A 15,466-nucleotide genomic window follows, 5' to 3' on the forward strand; every position below is an offset into this window, starting at 1 on the left:
GTTAGGAAGGGTCGGTAGATAGTTCTTGGTTTTTGTTCATTAGATTGGACTATCTGAGTTTCATCCTGGCCTATAGATAGAACTCTCTCTACGGAGTACTACAAGAGTTATCGACTAGTTAAGAATACAGGTACAGTACCTGTGTGGTATTTGCATTTCATCCTTTCTTTACTTTACTACCAGTACGTACTTGTCCATGCATATGGACGGACGAGCTTGGAATAGAATAATTCTACCTACCACCACAACAACAACAACCAAAGAATAATCCTGCAATTAGAACAGGACCCCAGTCCATATCTAGAAATAGATAGCCCGTAAACCCTTCCATGCTGACGGAACTGCCCGTCTGGCCTTAGAAACTCGTAGATCATCACATCCATCCCTGATCGCGAAGGCGGATCAGTCCAGTCAGACAAGCACCGCGCAGGGAAAGTCAATCCCTAACCTGGCAGTGTTCTTGTTTCGAGACTGATACTGATATCATCGTGCATTGCTCCCTCTCTCTGAGTCTGTCTGTCATTAATGCATAAAGATGGAGCTAGCTCTATGTGCTGTGCGAGTGGATGCACGGCTACTGCATGAGGCTGTTTCTGCTCTTGGTATGGGGCCTTTGTATTCTTCCATGTACGGAGTCCTCCGTACTAGTCCACTGGTTTCTCTAGGATAGTTACTGCTGTGGTGCGGTGGAAGAAAAGAAAATACACACACACACATGTATGTATGTACTCTTTAGGAAGTCCAGCATGCACTAGTATAGCTATGTATACCTAGGTATAAAAACGGGATCGGATCATGGATTGTACACAATGTGTCTGTCTGTCTGTCTGTAATCTGTACGTATAGTGAGGGTACTGCAGTTACAAGTCTAATAAATGAGGATGGTCCATGCGTACGCCGTACTGTACCTACTACTACTAGTACTAGTACTAGTACATGCATGGATGCATGCATGGTCAAGCCACAGCCGGGATGGAGTATGTACTGTACTTACTACCATGTCCATAGGTACTACTACTAGTATATACAACATACATAGGTAGATACATACTAGTAGTTAGTGCTTGCTTGCTATTACGCCAGTCGTGAGACAAGTCCCTGGGTATTCTGCATGTACTCCTATCCTCCTCCTCCTCCTACATACATACATAACTACTACTTATATCGATGGTTTTATTTGAGCCTGGCGTCCTTTTATTTACAGAATTGTTGTGGGGACTGGAAGGATTCATGTCATGTTAATTAATTAGTAGTAGTAGTACGGAGTACTCCGTACTAATAGTAGTTCACTCCACCACCCCTACCTAACTGGGTATCTAGGTAAGTAGATAATTGCAGTAATAAAAGTTCAATATAATATTAATATACAGACATACCATACCATGTCGTTGTGCAGTAACTTTTACTCCTAGGTTCACTGCAGCCAATCCTAGAAAAAACTTGATACTTGGTTGGAGGTATTTTTAATTAGCCGCGGATCTTATAACAAGACATACACACACACAGAGAGAGAGAGAGAGAGAGAGTGTGTGTGTGTGTCCGAAGCTGGGAGCTTATCGAATGTCGATGTGACGTCTGCATAGAGTACTAAGTGTAGATGAATGATCAGCGCCCTAGAACTGGAACGCATTAGTTACCTCATACTGACCTGACTGCGAGGTGGTTGGAAAGAGTACTTTCGGTCTTTGGTACAATCTATGGAGGAGTAAAGAACGGCGGCAAAGGATGCACAGTACATGCATGGATTGTACTGCATGCGAGACCGACAAAGGTACCGTGGAATCCTCCCTACCGACTAGATTTACTTTAAATAAAAGTAGTTGAACCGTTAAGAATGACGTGGGAATCAATTAAGCAAACCATAACCTCGAACGCCTAAGCCTGTTCCTCCAAATCCCCGTCCACACATTATGTACACAAACAAGAATAATACGAAGAAGAAACCCCTGTTAGTATGCACATTGCGTAATAGGGAGCAAAGTGATAATAAGAGGATGAAAGAATTAAAAAAAAAACTAAGACCGTGATCGAACTCGTCGGGGCATCGGAGTCGATCCGGCGTTCACCTTGAGCAGACTCGTCTTCACTGAACGACCACCACTTAATAGGGAGGGTTTCTCTTCGCTCGAACCGGTACTGGTGGCCGCCTTGGATGGTGTGCGCATCGTCGTGGGCTTTGGTGACTTGGGCGTTAATTTCTTACGCTTGGCAATAGGGCTGGTAGTTGGCGACGATGGTGATGACGATGCACTGTCCCAGTCCGTTGTGGTGGTGGAGTCGACTCTGGATGGTCCCAACCGCCGCACACGCCGCCCTCGAGACGGTGCAGTAGCGGATGCAGTAGTCGCTGCAGCTGCAGCCTTGTCACCACCAGTCTTTGATGACGTCTGGGAACGAGAACTGCGGTTACTGGCTGCCTTTCTTTTCTCTGGGCTGTTTGTCGTGGCTTTGCCCCCTTGGCCAGGGGTTTCTTCACTACTCTCGCTCCCCTCGAACTGGACCAGCTGCTCGTCATTCCACGAGACGTGTTTCTTGGGCGGCTTGTCAGGTTTCTGGCTTTTGGGTTGGTTCTCGCTGTCGGAGGGACTGCTACTTGTTGGCGATGTCTCTCGGGTCTGTCGTGCTAACCCTAGCAAAGTGAACTTGGGAAGTGTAGAATCTCCCTTGTTCTGGCGTGTGTTGCGGCGGGTCAGTAGGGCTAGCTCTTGGGCCTCGGTGCGCTGCAGGAAGACAAATTCCGTGCCTCTTGCACGCCGGAGGGAGAACGCATGGCGAACAGCAGTTGGCGCGGTTGCTCGCTGTAGGGGTCTCGAGCTACGGGCTCGCGTGCTCCGGCGCCCGGCCGGGCTGGCGTTGTCCCCCGCATTTTCGTCCTTCTCGTCAGCAGACTTGGATGGCGACTTTTGCGGCGATGGCGAGTTTGTATCGAGATCCTCGAGGACTCGACGAGCTTCCGGAGTGGGGATCTCAACCACTGAAACTGGCACTTCCTGGAGCTGCAATTTTTCTTCAGGGTCCTGGGCGATGGTGGCTGATGCTGCATGGGCCTCCGCAGCGGCTTTCGCTTCGCGCTTCGCTTTGGCCTTGGATAGGAAGTTATTTAGCAACTCGGTATCTTCGCCATCGAGAGAGCTGCGTAGTGCCGATCGGACGAGGGTGGACTCCAGTTCTGCAGTCAACTGTTGCTGAGCCGGAGCATCCATTGCTGTATCCTGATCTGTGTGTTGAATAGTAATCGTAGCCGCGCTAGGTTGTCGCAGCTGTCGATCGTCCGTCATTGCTACGATTGGGCTGGCATTTTTGTCGGTCGCTGCTGCACCGCTGCTACTAGAGATGGTAGAAAAAGCCTTCTGAATTTCGGTCTCGTCGACACCATCGAGGGGTTTTATATTCCGAGTCACACCACGTCCTTCACTTAGTAGGCGCTCAGGCTCGCCAGGTAGCGCGTGGGGATAGGCTGCCTCAACAGCGGGACTACTGGGGGTAAGCGCTGGCGATTCGTCCCTTTCTGCACCATGCTCCTGCGCAACACTTTCAAAGCCTGACGTGGACGTATTCAGACCGCATTCATTGCCACCTATTTCCAGATCAACGTTCTCTTCAGATTGTAGGTCACCGTCGTTTAGTTGTTCTGCATCGTGTACGAGGGTGTCATAGTATCCTGCAGGAAGCTTGCCTATTCCGGTGGTTAGCGCTGCAACTCATCACCATCCTCAAGAACGCATAGTGATTCCCCTGATTCAATATGTTGGAAGAGAGCCGAAAAAAAAGTAAGGAAAAAAAAAGAAAGGGGGGGGGAGGGAGCGGCAACTGACGTTGCTTGCGCGAGACTTCAGACTCCCATTTCGTCTCGAGGAATGACCTGCCTCGCATCGCAGCAGGCTCAACATCGCAGTGCTCAGTTTCGTTTTTGCACCCATCATCAGAGTCTCTCTGAACCCCAAGGCATTGTCGCTTGACACCACGAGAAAAGTCTGTGTTGCGCCTGGTGTTGATTTCCAGGAAGAGCTCGTTCTCCTGGAGACTGCCGGACTCTGTGCCAATCAACTGCTGTAGGGCCTTCATGCTGTTGAACGAGGAGCGAAAGCGCTTCCACACTTTGCGCGACTTGGAACGCGCCAGGAAAGACGTGGAGGGTTTGCGGTCCCATACACGAGGGGCGTTGGATATCTTCACTGGGGTAAAGCGGACGCGAGTTTCGTCGAGATAACGGTTACTGTAAATGCATCACTCTGTGTTAGTGATCACAAAGTATTCAGTGTTACTTTCGCGTGGTGACCGAAAGCTTGGAAACTCGCGCAGTCAGGGGAAAAGGGGGTTTGTAACATCCGATCCTTTCCATCCCAGAGAGATTTCCGATTGCCATGTTCGCTGAGGAATGCTCTCTAGGAATGCATAGAAGGGTGCTACTATTTAGATACTCACCATAACTGTGGGGGTCGAGGTGCTGGACCGATCGAGTCGGTAGTAGTATCCATCTTCGGTGGTGCGAGGAATGCTGGTCGTGCGTGCTGTCGGAAGGTGTAGGAATGGAAGGTATCAAGGAAGGACGGGGATTAATGAGGGTTATGTAAATTCTTAAAAGATAAAATGCAGAATACAGCGCCAGTCGATGTTGAGCTGCGAAAGAAATGTTGTCGGAGTGGGCGCGTTGCTAACAAGTGTAGAAGAACGAAATCATCCATACAATGAATATTCAGTTGTTGTTTTTTTAGTTCGGAGTGGGCGCGTTGCGGGATGGTTGCTGTGCCAACACCACGAGACTACGAATAACGGTTGAGCGGCACTGACACTACTCATTTCCACTAGATCAAGAGATGATAGACTGACTATTCATGTGCTTCTTGTCTTTGCTTGGGTCGTTGTGGTGCCTAGCTATCCCAGCCATTGCACCCATCATCTAGCTCGGATCGAAGAGCTCACAAGTCATTCAAAAGCTTGCAGTAGATCATACTAAAAGAAAAGACACAGGGAGAGAACACCAAACACCGTATTATGCTAGCCCAGTTCTAAAACAGCTTTTCTTTCATATCGCTCTCGTCGAACGGGTCTCCAAACTCATCTAACATGATAATAGTCCTCCGTATTAGCATCCACTACCCCACCAGTAGAAAAAGAAACAGAATACCTACCGAGAGTGAAATCCTGATCAATCACATACTCCATCGCGCGCTGGTACTCCTCTTCTGCTCGCTTATTCATCCACGATGCTCCCGGCTGTTGGGCTGACTCTGCTACCCCCCCATCAGGACTAGAGAGTCCTTTCCCTAGTCCGACCATCTCGGCTGTGGTCTGAGTCTGTGAGCCTGGTGGAGAGAGCTCCGAGACGCCAGCGAACTGCGAAAGGGTGCTTTGTGTTGGATGAGTCGGCGTGCGGGCACGGGGCTGCGAGTCTTCGACATCGGAGGGGGAGTGGCTAGATTCGGGAGAGGAGGCCATTTGAGAGTCACCGTCCGGGTCTATGGAGGGCACTGAGTCAGGCTTGAAGATTGATTAATTTGTTGTTGGAGTTGGCTCGTTGCAGAGGAGTGGTGGTTGAGCCGGTGGTGAAATGCGGGGAGGGGGGGGGTCGCCAGAGGGTAGTTGAGGAATAATACTTGAATCAGCGAGAGAAAGGAGACAGACGTACCTGTAGCCATGGCGAGAGGATCCTCAGACAGGGACAGAGAGAGAGAGAGAGAGAGGGAGGGAGAGAGCCAAAGTGAGACAAATTAAACGCAGACAGAACGATCGATGATGGATGAATGTATCTTAACTAAGCAAAACTATTCTCCGCCAAACTCGGCCGCCGACTCTCATCTTCTTCTCATCTTCTTCTCATCTTCTTCTCTCTCTTCTCTCGCAATCACCACCTGCTGTACTCCTGCCCCCCCGAATTTTTTGGTCTCTTTGATATCTTGGACCTTGGCCCCAAAATCACTCTCCTATCCGCCGTATACATCGGGGTGTTTTTATCCCCTCTCCTCGCTAATATTCAATTTTTACCCTGCCATGAGCACGAAAGCTTCAATGGACGGAGACGCTTGGGAAGATGATTGGGAGTCCCAAGCTGATGTACGTTCTGGCCTTTTTCCTCTCTCCCTCCCCTTCTTCTTCAGTTGCGCTTCTTTTTCAATATCAATCAATTGTGGGCGCCGTCTGACCCGGGAACATTTTTCCTTCCAGAAACTAACCGCCGAACCCACCCCGCCTCTACCGGAAAAAAAAGTATCGTCCAAGGTCACCAAAGCCCAACGAAGAGCCCAGCAGGCTGAGTTCAACCGTCAATTATGGGCTGAAGCGTACGTCATATCCCCCCTTTTGGGACTGGATTAAAACTAGGTCTTAATTTTCTAACTCAGTTTTGGTTTATGAATGTAGTGAATCCCCGCAAACATTTCACTTTCTCGAAACCCACTCCAGTGTCCCGCTGAAACAGGAGTTTAAACCCACCGTGACCCTCCTCAGTCGGAACCCACAGACCGCGGCTCGGCAATCATCGTCACGAGGGGTTGGCGCAGCTGCAGCCGGTCTCGGACGCCTAGATTTAGGTGCCAACGACGACGACGATTCAGATGAGGATAAGCGAGCAGAACCAACCCCCGAGGAACGCCACGCGATCGCGTTGCGCAATCTGGAAGAGAAGCAGCGCAAGTACGAAGAAGCGCGTGAGAGATTATTTGGAACACCCTCCGCACCCACATCCGGGGCGTCTTCACCGCGTAGCGCCACTCCTCCAAAGCACGAAGGCCGGGGTAAAGGAAGGAGTCGAGGGAATGGGAGGGACAACAATAACCGAGACAAGAGAGACCAGTCTACCGCATCTGGGAGATCGAGACAACTCTACGATCCAGCATCGCCTTCCAGACCAAATGCACCTTATGTACCGCAGAGAGACAGGCCGCAGAGCGGCGAGAGGAGCGACAATTCACAATCCCCGCGGCAACCAATTCGCAGCCCCAGGGGCCCGGACAGTAGTGGCAGAGGCGGCTTCAGAGCAAATAGAGGTGCGAAAACAAGCTAGACTACGCGCAAAACAATTAGATAAATTGCTTGCATCAAACGATCCAGATCCTCGGTCACTCAGTGGATTTTTTTTTTTGCAATCTAAATCGATAGCCTAGCAACATGATTTATGTGCTGACAGGAGACTATCGTTGGAAAGCAGAGAACACTGGTAGATCAGCAGGAGTTTAGGGCAGACCTTTTCCGGAGTTAATCGCATTCGCAAGCTGGGAAGTGTTTGGACGATTCTCTGCTCTGTGGTCAGGTTGATGGCCACGACACACGGTCGATGTTTTACACTTACCTGCATATCGCTCGTAGCTGTCGAGATAGAGATCATCCGTGCTGGTGGTCGCCTGGATATGCTCGTTGGCCTCGAGTGCGTCCACCCAAGCGGCCCACCGACTTCCTGGCTCCGGCTCCGGCCAGCCACGATATGGTTTTAAGACACGGCTCAGTCGAACCATCCATGGGGCCACTTGAACATCCACAAAAGAGATGTCTGGTCCCAGGAAGAACGGCCCCTGAGTATCCGCAGCCGCAACCAGCGTGTTAAATGCATCGTGGAGCTCCTGCGCATTTGCAATTTGCTTTCGCTGGTCTTGCTCTTGGAGAAGACGGTAAAAGTTGGGCACAATGTGGCGGTTAATCTGGATTTGTTAGGGAGCCGAGAGAGCGGAATATGGCTAGGAGAGGCAGCTCACAAAGTCTGTCCACAACCGGCAATGAGCACGCAGTTTTGCGTCCCCCTGTGGAAGCAGGGGAGGGTCGAAATTCAAATCCTCAATCTGCCTAAATTATCAGTCATATGTCATCGAACAAAGCCAGGGCGAAGGATATGCATACATATTCGAGCAAGACCGAGCTCTCATAAGATCCCCAACTTCCATGCCGCAATGCCGGGACAAGCCCCCTTGGATTTACTTCCAGCAGGGACTGGGGTTTCTGATATGGATCTACTTCGATATATTCATAGGGAATGCCTTTGAGCTCCAGAGCTATCCACACACGCTGCACGAACGGACTGAGGCAATTTAGTTTGAAGACTAACGAATCCACAAAGGAAGGCATCAGAGGACTCACCAGAAACAACTCCCGTAGAGCTTTAAATCGGATTCTTTGGAATGGTTCGCCACGGTCTCGGCGGCCGAGCCTGTGGCTTTGGTATGGTACGTTTTTGGGACGGACGGGGGTTGAGCGGACATTGTCCTAGTCTGAAAATGTAATGGTTAGAAGTTGAAAACAATATAGCGACTATCATACGATAGTAGAAGGTTGGAGCGAGACAGGTAGCATCGAAAAGCGGGGGAAAACAAGTTCCACGGCGTGATGTGACGTAACAGCCATAGATAGATATACAGCAATCTCCTGTCACTTTTATAGATACAAACCTGCAAAACAAAAACCAAAAAAACTTACAGCTACCGATTTCTTCCTTTCTCGCACCTCCTTTAGAAGGAACCGCTGGACGCTGTTCTTCTTCACGCGATCGCTTTCTTCCAAGGAATGCCGATGCCCACCACTCACCCCATCATGTTTCCCATTCGCCCCATTGCCATTGACGCGCTGAATCGTGAAAAACCGCTGCCCATTCGCGCCGGGATGGCCCTCCGGTAAAGCCGGACTGGGGGTAAGCACGCCGAACGGCTGATTCAGACCAGCAGTGTCTCTCGCCGCAGGACACTGCAGCAGCAGCGCACTCACCCCAGGCAAAGACTCCGCCGGGAGCGGTGGATCGATGGCGCCAACATCGGCACCGCCGGGGGGGGGAGACATCGGCAGCGGGATAAAGTCTGCGTCGCTGCCGCTGGTATTCCCGGCCGCGTACCCTGGGAAATACTCTGTGATTTTGATCTTGACGTCGCAGAGGTCGCGTTGGCGGGCTGTGCGTTTGCGCTTCTTCTTCGCTGGGTCGTCGGATTTCGGGGTGCCGGGGGGCCGGCCCTTAAGGCGGCAGTCCCAGTAATGCGAGACGAGCGGTTTGCGTTTATAGTGCTGGGTTGAGCGGTGGGAGTAGATGTTGTCGACGTGGGGGAAGTAGGTTCGGAATCTGGAGGGGGGGGTGAGCTGTGGGTGCTTTTTTTTTGGGGGGGCAATGTGTACTGCTCTTCACTTAGGACAATCATGTCATCTAGATGGAAGAGTCGTTCCCTCCAAGCTTCTAGATCTGGGGGATCGACAATTGACTCTAGATCGCGTAGGTATCCGTGTTCTTTCGAGGAGAAGATGGATTTGTTCGGGTTGTATGCTTCGGGTTGTGCATGTGAGTCTAGGACGGGGGGTGATGGTTCCTTAGGCTGCGCGCATATGTTAGTATTTCGACATGGATGGATCATTTGAGGCAGACGGAGGTCGTAGTCCATGAATGAGTGCATGGTATTGGAGAATCCCACTCACCAGCAGCAATCTGTATTGAGATCCTTGTGGAATCGACTGCGTTGCGTGGTGTTGCTGGCGGAGATCATAGTGATCGAATCCCTCCACTACAGACTGTAGCGGCTGCAGCGATTGAGCATCGTGATCGACTTCGTCATGGGTTTGCTCTAGAGCATGTGGATGTTGATGTTGATTGTGGAGATTATGGTGCTGATGTCTCTCCTCCGCAGCGAGATTCGACGCGTTTTCCGCGACAGAGGAAAGCAAGGGCTGCAATGGAGGAAGGGGATCCGGAGAACGCAATCCTGAATTACTCATTGCGGATTCAAGCAACGAAAGATTCTTCCCATGTACTCTCGTGATCGATTTGCAATCGCAAGCCACTGGACGCTGCTTTTAAGACAGGGGTCGAAGGGGAAAAGGCGGGGGTTGAAGCGGCGTGACTCGGCTGATTAATTCCGTACGGCGTACGCTTACCTAACTAGAAAAGGGGAAAAGCCTCACTTTCCAGATGGAACGCAAGAGAGTACTCCGTACACAATAGGGAAGATGAAAGTGGTTACATATGCAAGTAAGCCGAGATCACTGACATTTTATTTGTCTATCTTCCTGAAAGAGGAAAGGAAACGGACCAAAAAAAAAAAAAAAAAAAAAGCAACCCTGTTGGCAAGTCATGGCTCACCCATAAAGTCTGTGGCACATAAAAACAGACACTCACTACAATCTACCCAAGGAGGGATATGATTCCAGGTAGCTCATATTCAGTTACTACCTCCTACCAAGGAAACGAAATCTAATACCCATTTTCATCCACGCTGTGCTCATGGTACATGTTCAAGCTGTACTTGGCGAACTTGCTGCGGGCCCGAATCGTCTCCCCAAATCGGGTGAATAGTGGAGGCACGAAGCAGAAAACTGTCGCCATTGCCGCAATCAGGGAGACGGCAACGTTGGCCCCAAGTCGATCGAACATGGGTGCCGAGACAAGGGGTAATATACCGGACAACAGCGCCCGCACGAGGCTGAGGGCAGCGAGTCCGCTGGCAGCGTAGCTGAGGTAGCTGTCCGCGAGATACCCACTCAGAACGTAATCGATCTCGTTCAGGGCGTATCCAATCAGCACCAGCGCCAAGACAGAAACAATCCAGTGTAGATTCTTGACGTCTGGCGGAATCGTCCAGGCAAAGATCCAGAGCGCACCCGCGAGCACTCCGGAGCCGATCCAGAAGCCGGTCAGCTTGTGTTCGGGCTGGAGCACGCGGCCGCACCTGCGGCGTCTTTCAATGATATGCAGGTCCAAGTAGCGCGTTAATAACCCCAGACTAAGCCCCACGCCTATGGCGATGAACGGAAGACATGCCTGTCTGGGCGTGAAGCCGAGAGTTTCATAGATGGGCGGAAGAGCCTGGGTGAAAAGATATACGAGGGCGGTTGCCACGGCGCTCATTACTGAGACGGTGAAGACGATGAGTTCGGTGAAGAACAAGCGGATTGGACGGCATAATGCTACACGTGCAAAGGTTCGAAGATCCGGAGCGCTGTCTGGATTCAGGCTTACCAGGGAGTCGATGTTGGTTATCTTCCGCAGCTTGGCTACCTCTCGATCGAGCAAGAGTGCTGGCCGAGATTCACAGATACCCAGCAACAGCAACGTTAGGATGCCAGTCACGATGGCGGCAATGTAGAAAAGCCACCTCCTGAAAATTCTATCGTTAGCCATGTGTGTATTACGAGAGATTCGGGGAAATCCAAAAAAAAAAAAAAGGATGGTGGACAATCGTTTTTCTCTGCCTGCCCCAGCGTACCAATTGAGATCTGCCGTGGTAAATGTACCGAAGATTGGCCCAACGACCAGGCCCAGATTGGCCACCAGAGCCCAGAACCAGATCATCCAAACGCGATCTCGGGAGTTAAACATGTCCTCGATGCTGCCAACGACAATAGTGCTTGGAATTGCGGAGAGAAACCCACTGAGGAGTCGGCCAAAGATGACCCCTTTGAGGGATGGTACGGTAGCGATGATCAGACATGAGATACTGTACAAGGCCGTACTGATGACATATAGCTTTTTCCGTCCAAATGCTTCCGAGTACGGTGGTAAGACGATACCTCCCAGCGCCTGGCCCAGTAGATACCTTTTCCCACCCAACCCAAAGTTAGCTAGCCGGTCCCTTTCTTTCTCTCGTTTCGATGACAAGATACATTGTCAGGTATAATAACATACAGCGACACAAACACAAAGATCGATAGTTCTTCGGATAGCTCGAACTCGCTAGCAGCAGCGTTGGCAGCGGTAGACTGATAAAAAAAAAACAAAAAAAAAAAAAGAAAAACTTTTTAGCAACTATGACGAGAGTGCGGGGATTTGGCAGATAGATGCAAGGGACGTACACCGGCCGTGCTGACAGCAGTTCTACATGCATGAAATGATGCATAACCGTTAGCTCACATCAAAGCAACCACGAAAACAAAACAACGGAACCACATACGTAAAGAACTCCAGAAAGATGAGAAGTGAAACATTGTAGACCTTTCGAGAAATGTGCCAGTTTCGAGGATGTCTTTGATTTCCCACAGCCCATTGGATATGAAATCCATCCGCAGCCACTTTGAGCCCATACTGAGCGAGCGACTGCTCCAGGGAATCTTTGTCGGAGTCTAGATGAGACATTCTCTCTCTTGTCGATTCCAGAAGTATAAGAACGTGAGAATGGTGACCTTTATAGGCATCGACGGCGGGAAATGCAAAGAAGAAGAAGAAGAAGAAGAAGAAGAAGAAGAAGAAGAACAACTTGCGTCTCAACTCATTTTTCAGCGTCCTGGATAGTTGATAAAAACCCACCCAACCAGACAAGGGGGGGAGGGAGGAGGAGGGACCAGAAGAACCCACGAAAAGAAATAAAATAAGAATGATGAATGCAAGCAAGCAAGGGATAGCTGGATGGATGCACTGTGAAGCGGTACTGCGATGCACCCAAGTAGGTACAGTACAGACTGCATGTCGCACCCGAAGCCCTGGTGTAAAGTCCTGTGCCTCCATCAATAATAACAACACCTGGGAGAGGGGGAATTCTGGATTGATCCTTTTTGGGTTCCTGCATTCCAGCTGATGAACATCCATCGGGACATTTGCAGGATACAACAACGCCTCCTCCTACAAGAACACGTAGGGTAGGCAGTTGATAAGTGAATCCATCGTGAGTGGAAGAAACTCGCCAGGTAGAGGCTGCTGGGACACAGACACACCCGCAAATACTGGACTGGGATTTTCTTCCCCGCTGGTTCCTTATCTTGCACCTCTTCGAATTTCTTTTTTTTTTCCCCGAATGGGGATCGGCAGGTTTCTTTGGCTGCAGCGTGAGAGGTAACCAGGATGGGAAAAGTTGATTCCATCGTGGATCTAGCTAGGGATAGGACGAGAAATGTAGAGACTGGCTCACATTGTGGGTTAATGCCAGCCACTCCATTCCATAGTATCAGGTGAGGGACCACTACGTCAGCTTCTCTACACTATACGCGCATCTAGAATCCGAATGGCTCAAGGATGTCTTGTTTCGAATCCAGATGGGATTCTATTCTACGGATCTACAAACCGGTTCTTTATAATAGAGAAAAGAATATGTGCATTTGTAACAAATACCTACTCCCCGCTACCACTTACTGACTTCTCTCTATGTCATCCGCATCCTCCACCGCGCGTCAATCCTGATCTCTCTTCAACCAACCCGGAGACCTACGTTCAGCTGCCATTTACGCGTTGCCATTGTAGGCGAGCAGGTTAGGGCTGCCAGAGACGCTCGTGAGAACACCCTCTGTGGCCAGGGCCTTGATGCGGGCAGTTACGGCAGCAGGGCCGGAGAGCCCCTCCAGAGCCATCAAGTAGATGGACAGACCAACAATGTGGGGGGTAGCCATGGAGGTCCCCGAGATGGTGTTGGTAGCAGTATTGGAGCCGATCCAGGCAGAGAGGATGTTCTCACCAGGAGCAAAGATATCGACCACGCTGCCGTAGTTGGAGAATGAGGCACGGGCGTTGGAGCTGGTGCTCGCAGCAACGGTGAGAGCGTTGGGAGCAGAGGCAGGGCTAGTGCCAGAAGCATCGTTCTATGCCATATGTCAGACAACTTTTGTGTGTGGTAGCCCTGAGTTTATTGCGGGAAGAACTTTACGTTTTCGTTACCCGCGGCAACAACGGAGAGGACACCCTCATCGAACGCAGTTTCAACGGCGTTGTTGAAGGCGTAGGAGTAAGCACCACCTTAGAAGAATCAGTAAGAGAATCTCAAGCTGCAGCGGTTTATACCTACCCAAGCTCATGTTGATAGCAGCCTTGCTGGTACGGTTTTTGCTAACAATGTCGTTCGCAGCCCAGTTGAAGCCATCCAGAATAATGGAGGTGGTGCTGCTTTCGCCCTGGAAGACCTTCACAGACAAAAGACTCGCCTGCTTGGCAACTCCATAGGTCGAGCCGCCAATAGTGCCGGCGACGTGAGTGCCGTGTCCAACACTGTCAACGTGCTGGCCCCCAACGGCGTTGTATGCAAGACTGGCACGACCGCCAAACTGCTCGTGCGAGGGGTTGATCCCGGTATCCACCACGTAGGCATAAGTGCCACTTCCTGCGCTGGTGTCATAGATGTAGCTGGTACTGGCGGTACCCTTATGAGAAATAGCTCCAAGGCCCCAGGGCGCACCGGTTTGGTTAGTCAGAGCATCGAGGTACCAGATCTGATCCTCCTCGACATAAGCAACCTGTTTCCGAGTCAGTCGCGGAGCTTTATTTTTCGTTAGAAAGGGTTGATTCACGAACGTCCTCGCTTTTCCGAATCTCCTCGATAGTTGCATCATCAAAGGATCCAGAGTAGGCCGCAAAGTTACCGATTCCGAAGTTCTTCTCAACACCGGAATAAACGTCATGGTCAGCCTGGTCACGGCGCTCAAGGTTGCGCTTGTGAACGTTGGTAGCCCAGGTCGTGTGAGCCTCAATATGCGCCGCTTCGAGGCCAGACTTGAAAGTAACAATATACTTTCCGGGCAGCTTCTCCGCAGGGCGACGGGCCTCGAGGATGGGAGCAGCAAAGACGGCGGGAAGAAGAGCCCCGAGGAGCAGAATACCGCGCTTGAGGGAGTGCATGATGAGGAATTAGGAGAGGGCCTAGTGAGAAAGAAGTGTGCTACTCGGGGAGGGGGACTTTATTGTGAAGATGAGGATGTTGTAGCTCTGGATGAAGCAAGAGCAATGGGCACACCTTCTCTTATAAGTTTCTCAAAAGCACTCCCATCCCCCCCCCTCCCCCCACTTCGAAAACCCGCGTCATGAAATCTCCATGGCCATGAAATGGCAAGGGTCCAGAAGCAGTTGAAACCCACAGGGTGACATTGCGTCTTCAGACGACTCCATTGTGCTCCATCGGAGCGAGCACTATCAGGAAGCACGCAAACGACTGTGATGGTCACCCCAGCCCAAGGCCTTCGAGAGAGTTGGATGGGCGATCGGGAAACAACGGACCACTGATCTGTTATCAAAGTCGTTGATTTTGCTTCGAAGCTACTACAGCTTTCTTTTCTTCTATGCGCTCGTAGGGACCCACCCTGGTCTCCGCTTGGGTCTGCCCTACATCCTCATCAGGAAGGTGGTACATTGGACCTTTGGCAGCCGTTATTAGTGTCGTGCGAGCAAGCCTTGGAGAGGCGGAAAGTCTTCAGGATTCATCTTGAAGGACTCAGTGTGACTTGGTCTAGGCGCTTGGCACCTTCACGAGATGTGTACCGCTGTCCCGCAGATATTGGGTTCCTTGTGGATTTAGTCTGGGTGATTTGGATATGAACGGTGATGAGATGTTGGAATCATTCTAGAACAAGCCGAGAGGGAGCGGAGTCTGACTGTGCCAGGTGTTAAAATCACAGAAGAAAAAAAAAGCATAGATCACTTTTGTGCCCAAAGTCAAGTCGTCAGATAGCTCGAATATCTGTACATTTTTGGCTTGCAATAAGCTCTCTCGAACCTCTCCTCCAAGAGCCAGAACTGTAGTACAACGTACAAGATTTACATGTGTCTCAAAAAGGGTCTCCTGATGTGTTCTGGACGAGCAGAACGGACTCTCTC

At 50.6% G+C, this 15,466-nt stretch overlaps 6 protein-coding genes across 6 annotated transcripts; 1 reads left to right on the top strand and 5 right to left on the bottom strand.

Annotated features, from left to right (window-relative positions):
* Positions 1-1,879: 1,879 nt before the first annotated feature.
* On the bottom strand, positions 1,880-4,554 carry P175DRAFT_0504229 (uncharacterized protein). Its single transcript, XM_040897810.1, has 2 exons — positions 3,816-4,554; positions 1,880-3,676 (listed from the first exon to the last, which is right to left on the bottom strand). The coding sequence occupies exons 1-2, from the start codon at positions 4,063-4,065 to the stop codon at positions 2,016-2,018; spliced, it is 1,911 nt and encodes a 636-aa protein (XP_040749697.1). The 5' UTR covers positions 4,066-4,554; the 3' UTR covers positions 1,880-2,015.
* A 235-nt stretch (positions 4,555-4,789) lies between these two features.
* On the bottom strand, positions 4,790-5,716 carry P175DRAFT_0504232 (uncharacterized protein). The gene is made up of 3 exons (XM_040897811.1): positions 5,630-5,716; positions 5,133-5,459; positions 4,790-5,062 (listed from the first exon to the last, which is right to left on the bottom strand). Exons 1-3 carry the CDS (start codon positions 5,637-5,639, stop codon positions 5,010-5,012), a joined length of 390 nt encoding a protein of 129 aa, XP_040749698.1. The 5' UTR covers positions 5,640-5,716; the 3' UTR covers positions 4,790-5,009.
* A 101-nt stretch (positions 5,717-5,817) lies between these two features.
* Positions 5,818-7,050, top strand: P175DRAFT_0504235 (uncharacterized protein). Its single transcript, XM_040897812.1, has 3 exons — positions 5,818-6,054; positions 6,166-6,281; positions 6,361-7,050. The coding sequence occupies exons 1-3, from the start codon at positions 6,010-6,012 to the stop codon at positions 7,001-7,003; spliced, it is 804 nt and encodes a 267-aa protein (XP_040749699.1). The 5' UTR covers positions 5,818-6,009; the 3' UTR covers positions 7,004-7,050.
* A 122-nt stretch (positions 7,051-7,172) lies between these two features.
* P175DRAFT_0535224 (glutathione S-transferase family protein) lies at positions 7,173-9,678 on the bottom strand (the record flags this gene model as incomplete). The annotated part of the gene is made up of 9 exons (XM_040900207.1): positions 7,173-7,234; positions 7,289-7,634; positions 7,689-7,772; positions 7,831-8,008; positions 8,068-8,198; positions 8,248-8,352; positions 8,404-9,034; positions 9,088-9,281; positions 9,382-9,678. 9 exons carry the CDS (start codon positions 9,676-9,678, stop codon positions 7,173-7,175), a joined length of 2,028 nt encoding a protein of 675 aa, XP_040749700.1.
* Positions 9,679-9,993: 315 nt separating this feature from the next.
* P175DRAFT_0465184 (putative MFS multidrug transporter) lies at positions 9,994-12,031 on the bottom strand (the record flags this gene model as incomplete). The annotated part of the gene is made up of 3 exons (XM_040894867.1): positions 9,994-11,057; positions 11,166-11,495; positions 11,850-12,031. 3 exons carry the CDS (start codon positions 12,029-12,031, stop codon positions 10,154-10,156), a joined length of 1,416 nt encoding a protein of 471 aa, XP_040749701.1. The 3' UTR covers positions 9,994-10,153.
* Positions 12,032-13,110: 1,079 nt separating this feature from the next.
* On the bottom strand, positions 13,111-14,494 carry P175DRAFT_0495699 (S8 family peptidase; the record flags this gene model as incomplete). The annotated part of the gene is made up of 4 exons (XM_040896089.1): positions 13,111-13,464; positions 13,530-13,618; positions 13,668-14,112; positions 14,171-14,494. The coding sequence occupies 4 exons, from the start codon at positions 14,492-14,494 to the stop codon at positions 13,111-13,113; spliced, it is 1,212 nt and encodes a 403-aa protein (XP_040749702.1).
* Positions 14,495-15,466: the final 972 nt, after the last annotated feature.

Source organism: Aspergillus ochraceoroseus (assembly GCF_002846915.1).
Source record: "Aspergillus ochraceoroseus IBT 24754 chromosome Unknown P175scaffold_8, whole genome shotgun sequence".
Classification (NCBI taxonomy): domain Eukaryota; kingdom Fungi; phylum Ascomycota; class Eurotiomycetes; order Eurotiales; family Aspergillaceae; genus Aspergillus; species Aspergillus ochraceoroseus.

Excerpts from the sequence above, each read along its gene's own strand:
- P175DRAFT_0504229 (XM_040897810.1), bottom strand. The coding sequence starts at position 4,065 with ATGAAGGCCCTACAGCAGTTGATTGGCACAGAGTCCGGCAGTCTCCAG. Across the intron at positions 3,677-3,815 it reads TGAAGTCTCGCGCAAGCAAC|GCAAGCTTCCTGCAGGATAC; the intron begins GTCAGTTGCCGC and ends CCACCGGAATAG.
- P175DRAFT_0504235 (XM_040897812.1), top strand. The coding sequence starts at position 6,010 with ATGGACGGAGACGCTTGGGAAGATGATTGGGAGTCCCAAGCTGAT. Across the intron at positions 6,055-6,165 it reads ATTGGGAGTCCCAAGCTGAT|AAACTAACCGCCGAACCCAC; the intron begins GTACGTTCTGGC and ends TTTTCCTTCCAG. Across the intron at positions 6,282-6,360 it reads CGTCAATTATGGGCTGAAGC|TGAATCCCCGCAAACATTTC; the intron begins GTACGTCATATC and ends TTATGAATGTAG.
- P175DRAFT_0504232 (XM_040897811.1), bottom strand. Across the intron at positions 5,063-5,132 it reads TGATCAGGATTTCACTCTCG|ATGAGTTTGGAGACCCGTTC; the intron begins GTAGGTATTCTG and ends TTATCATGTTAG.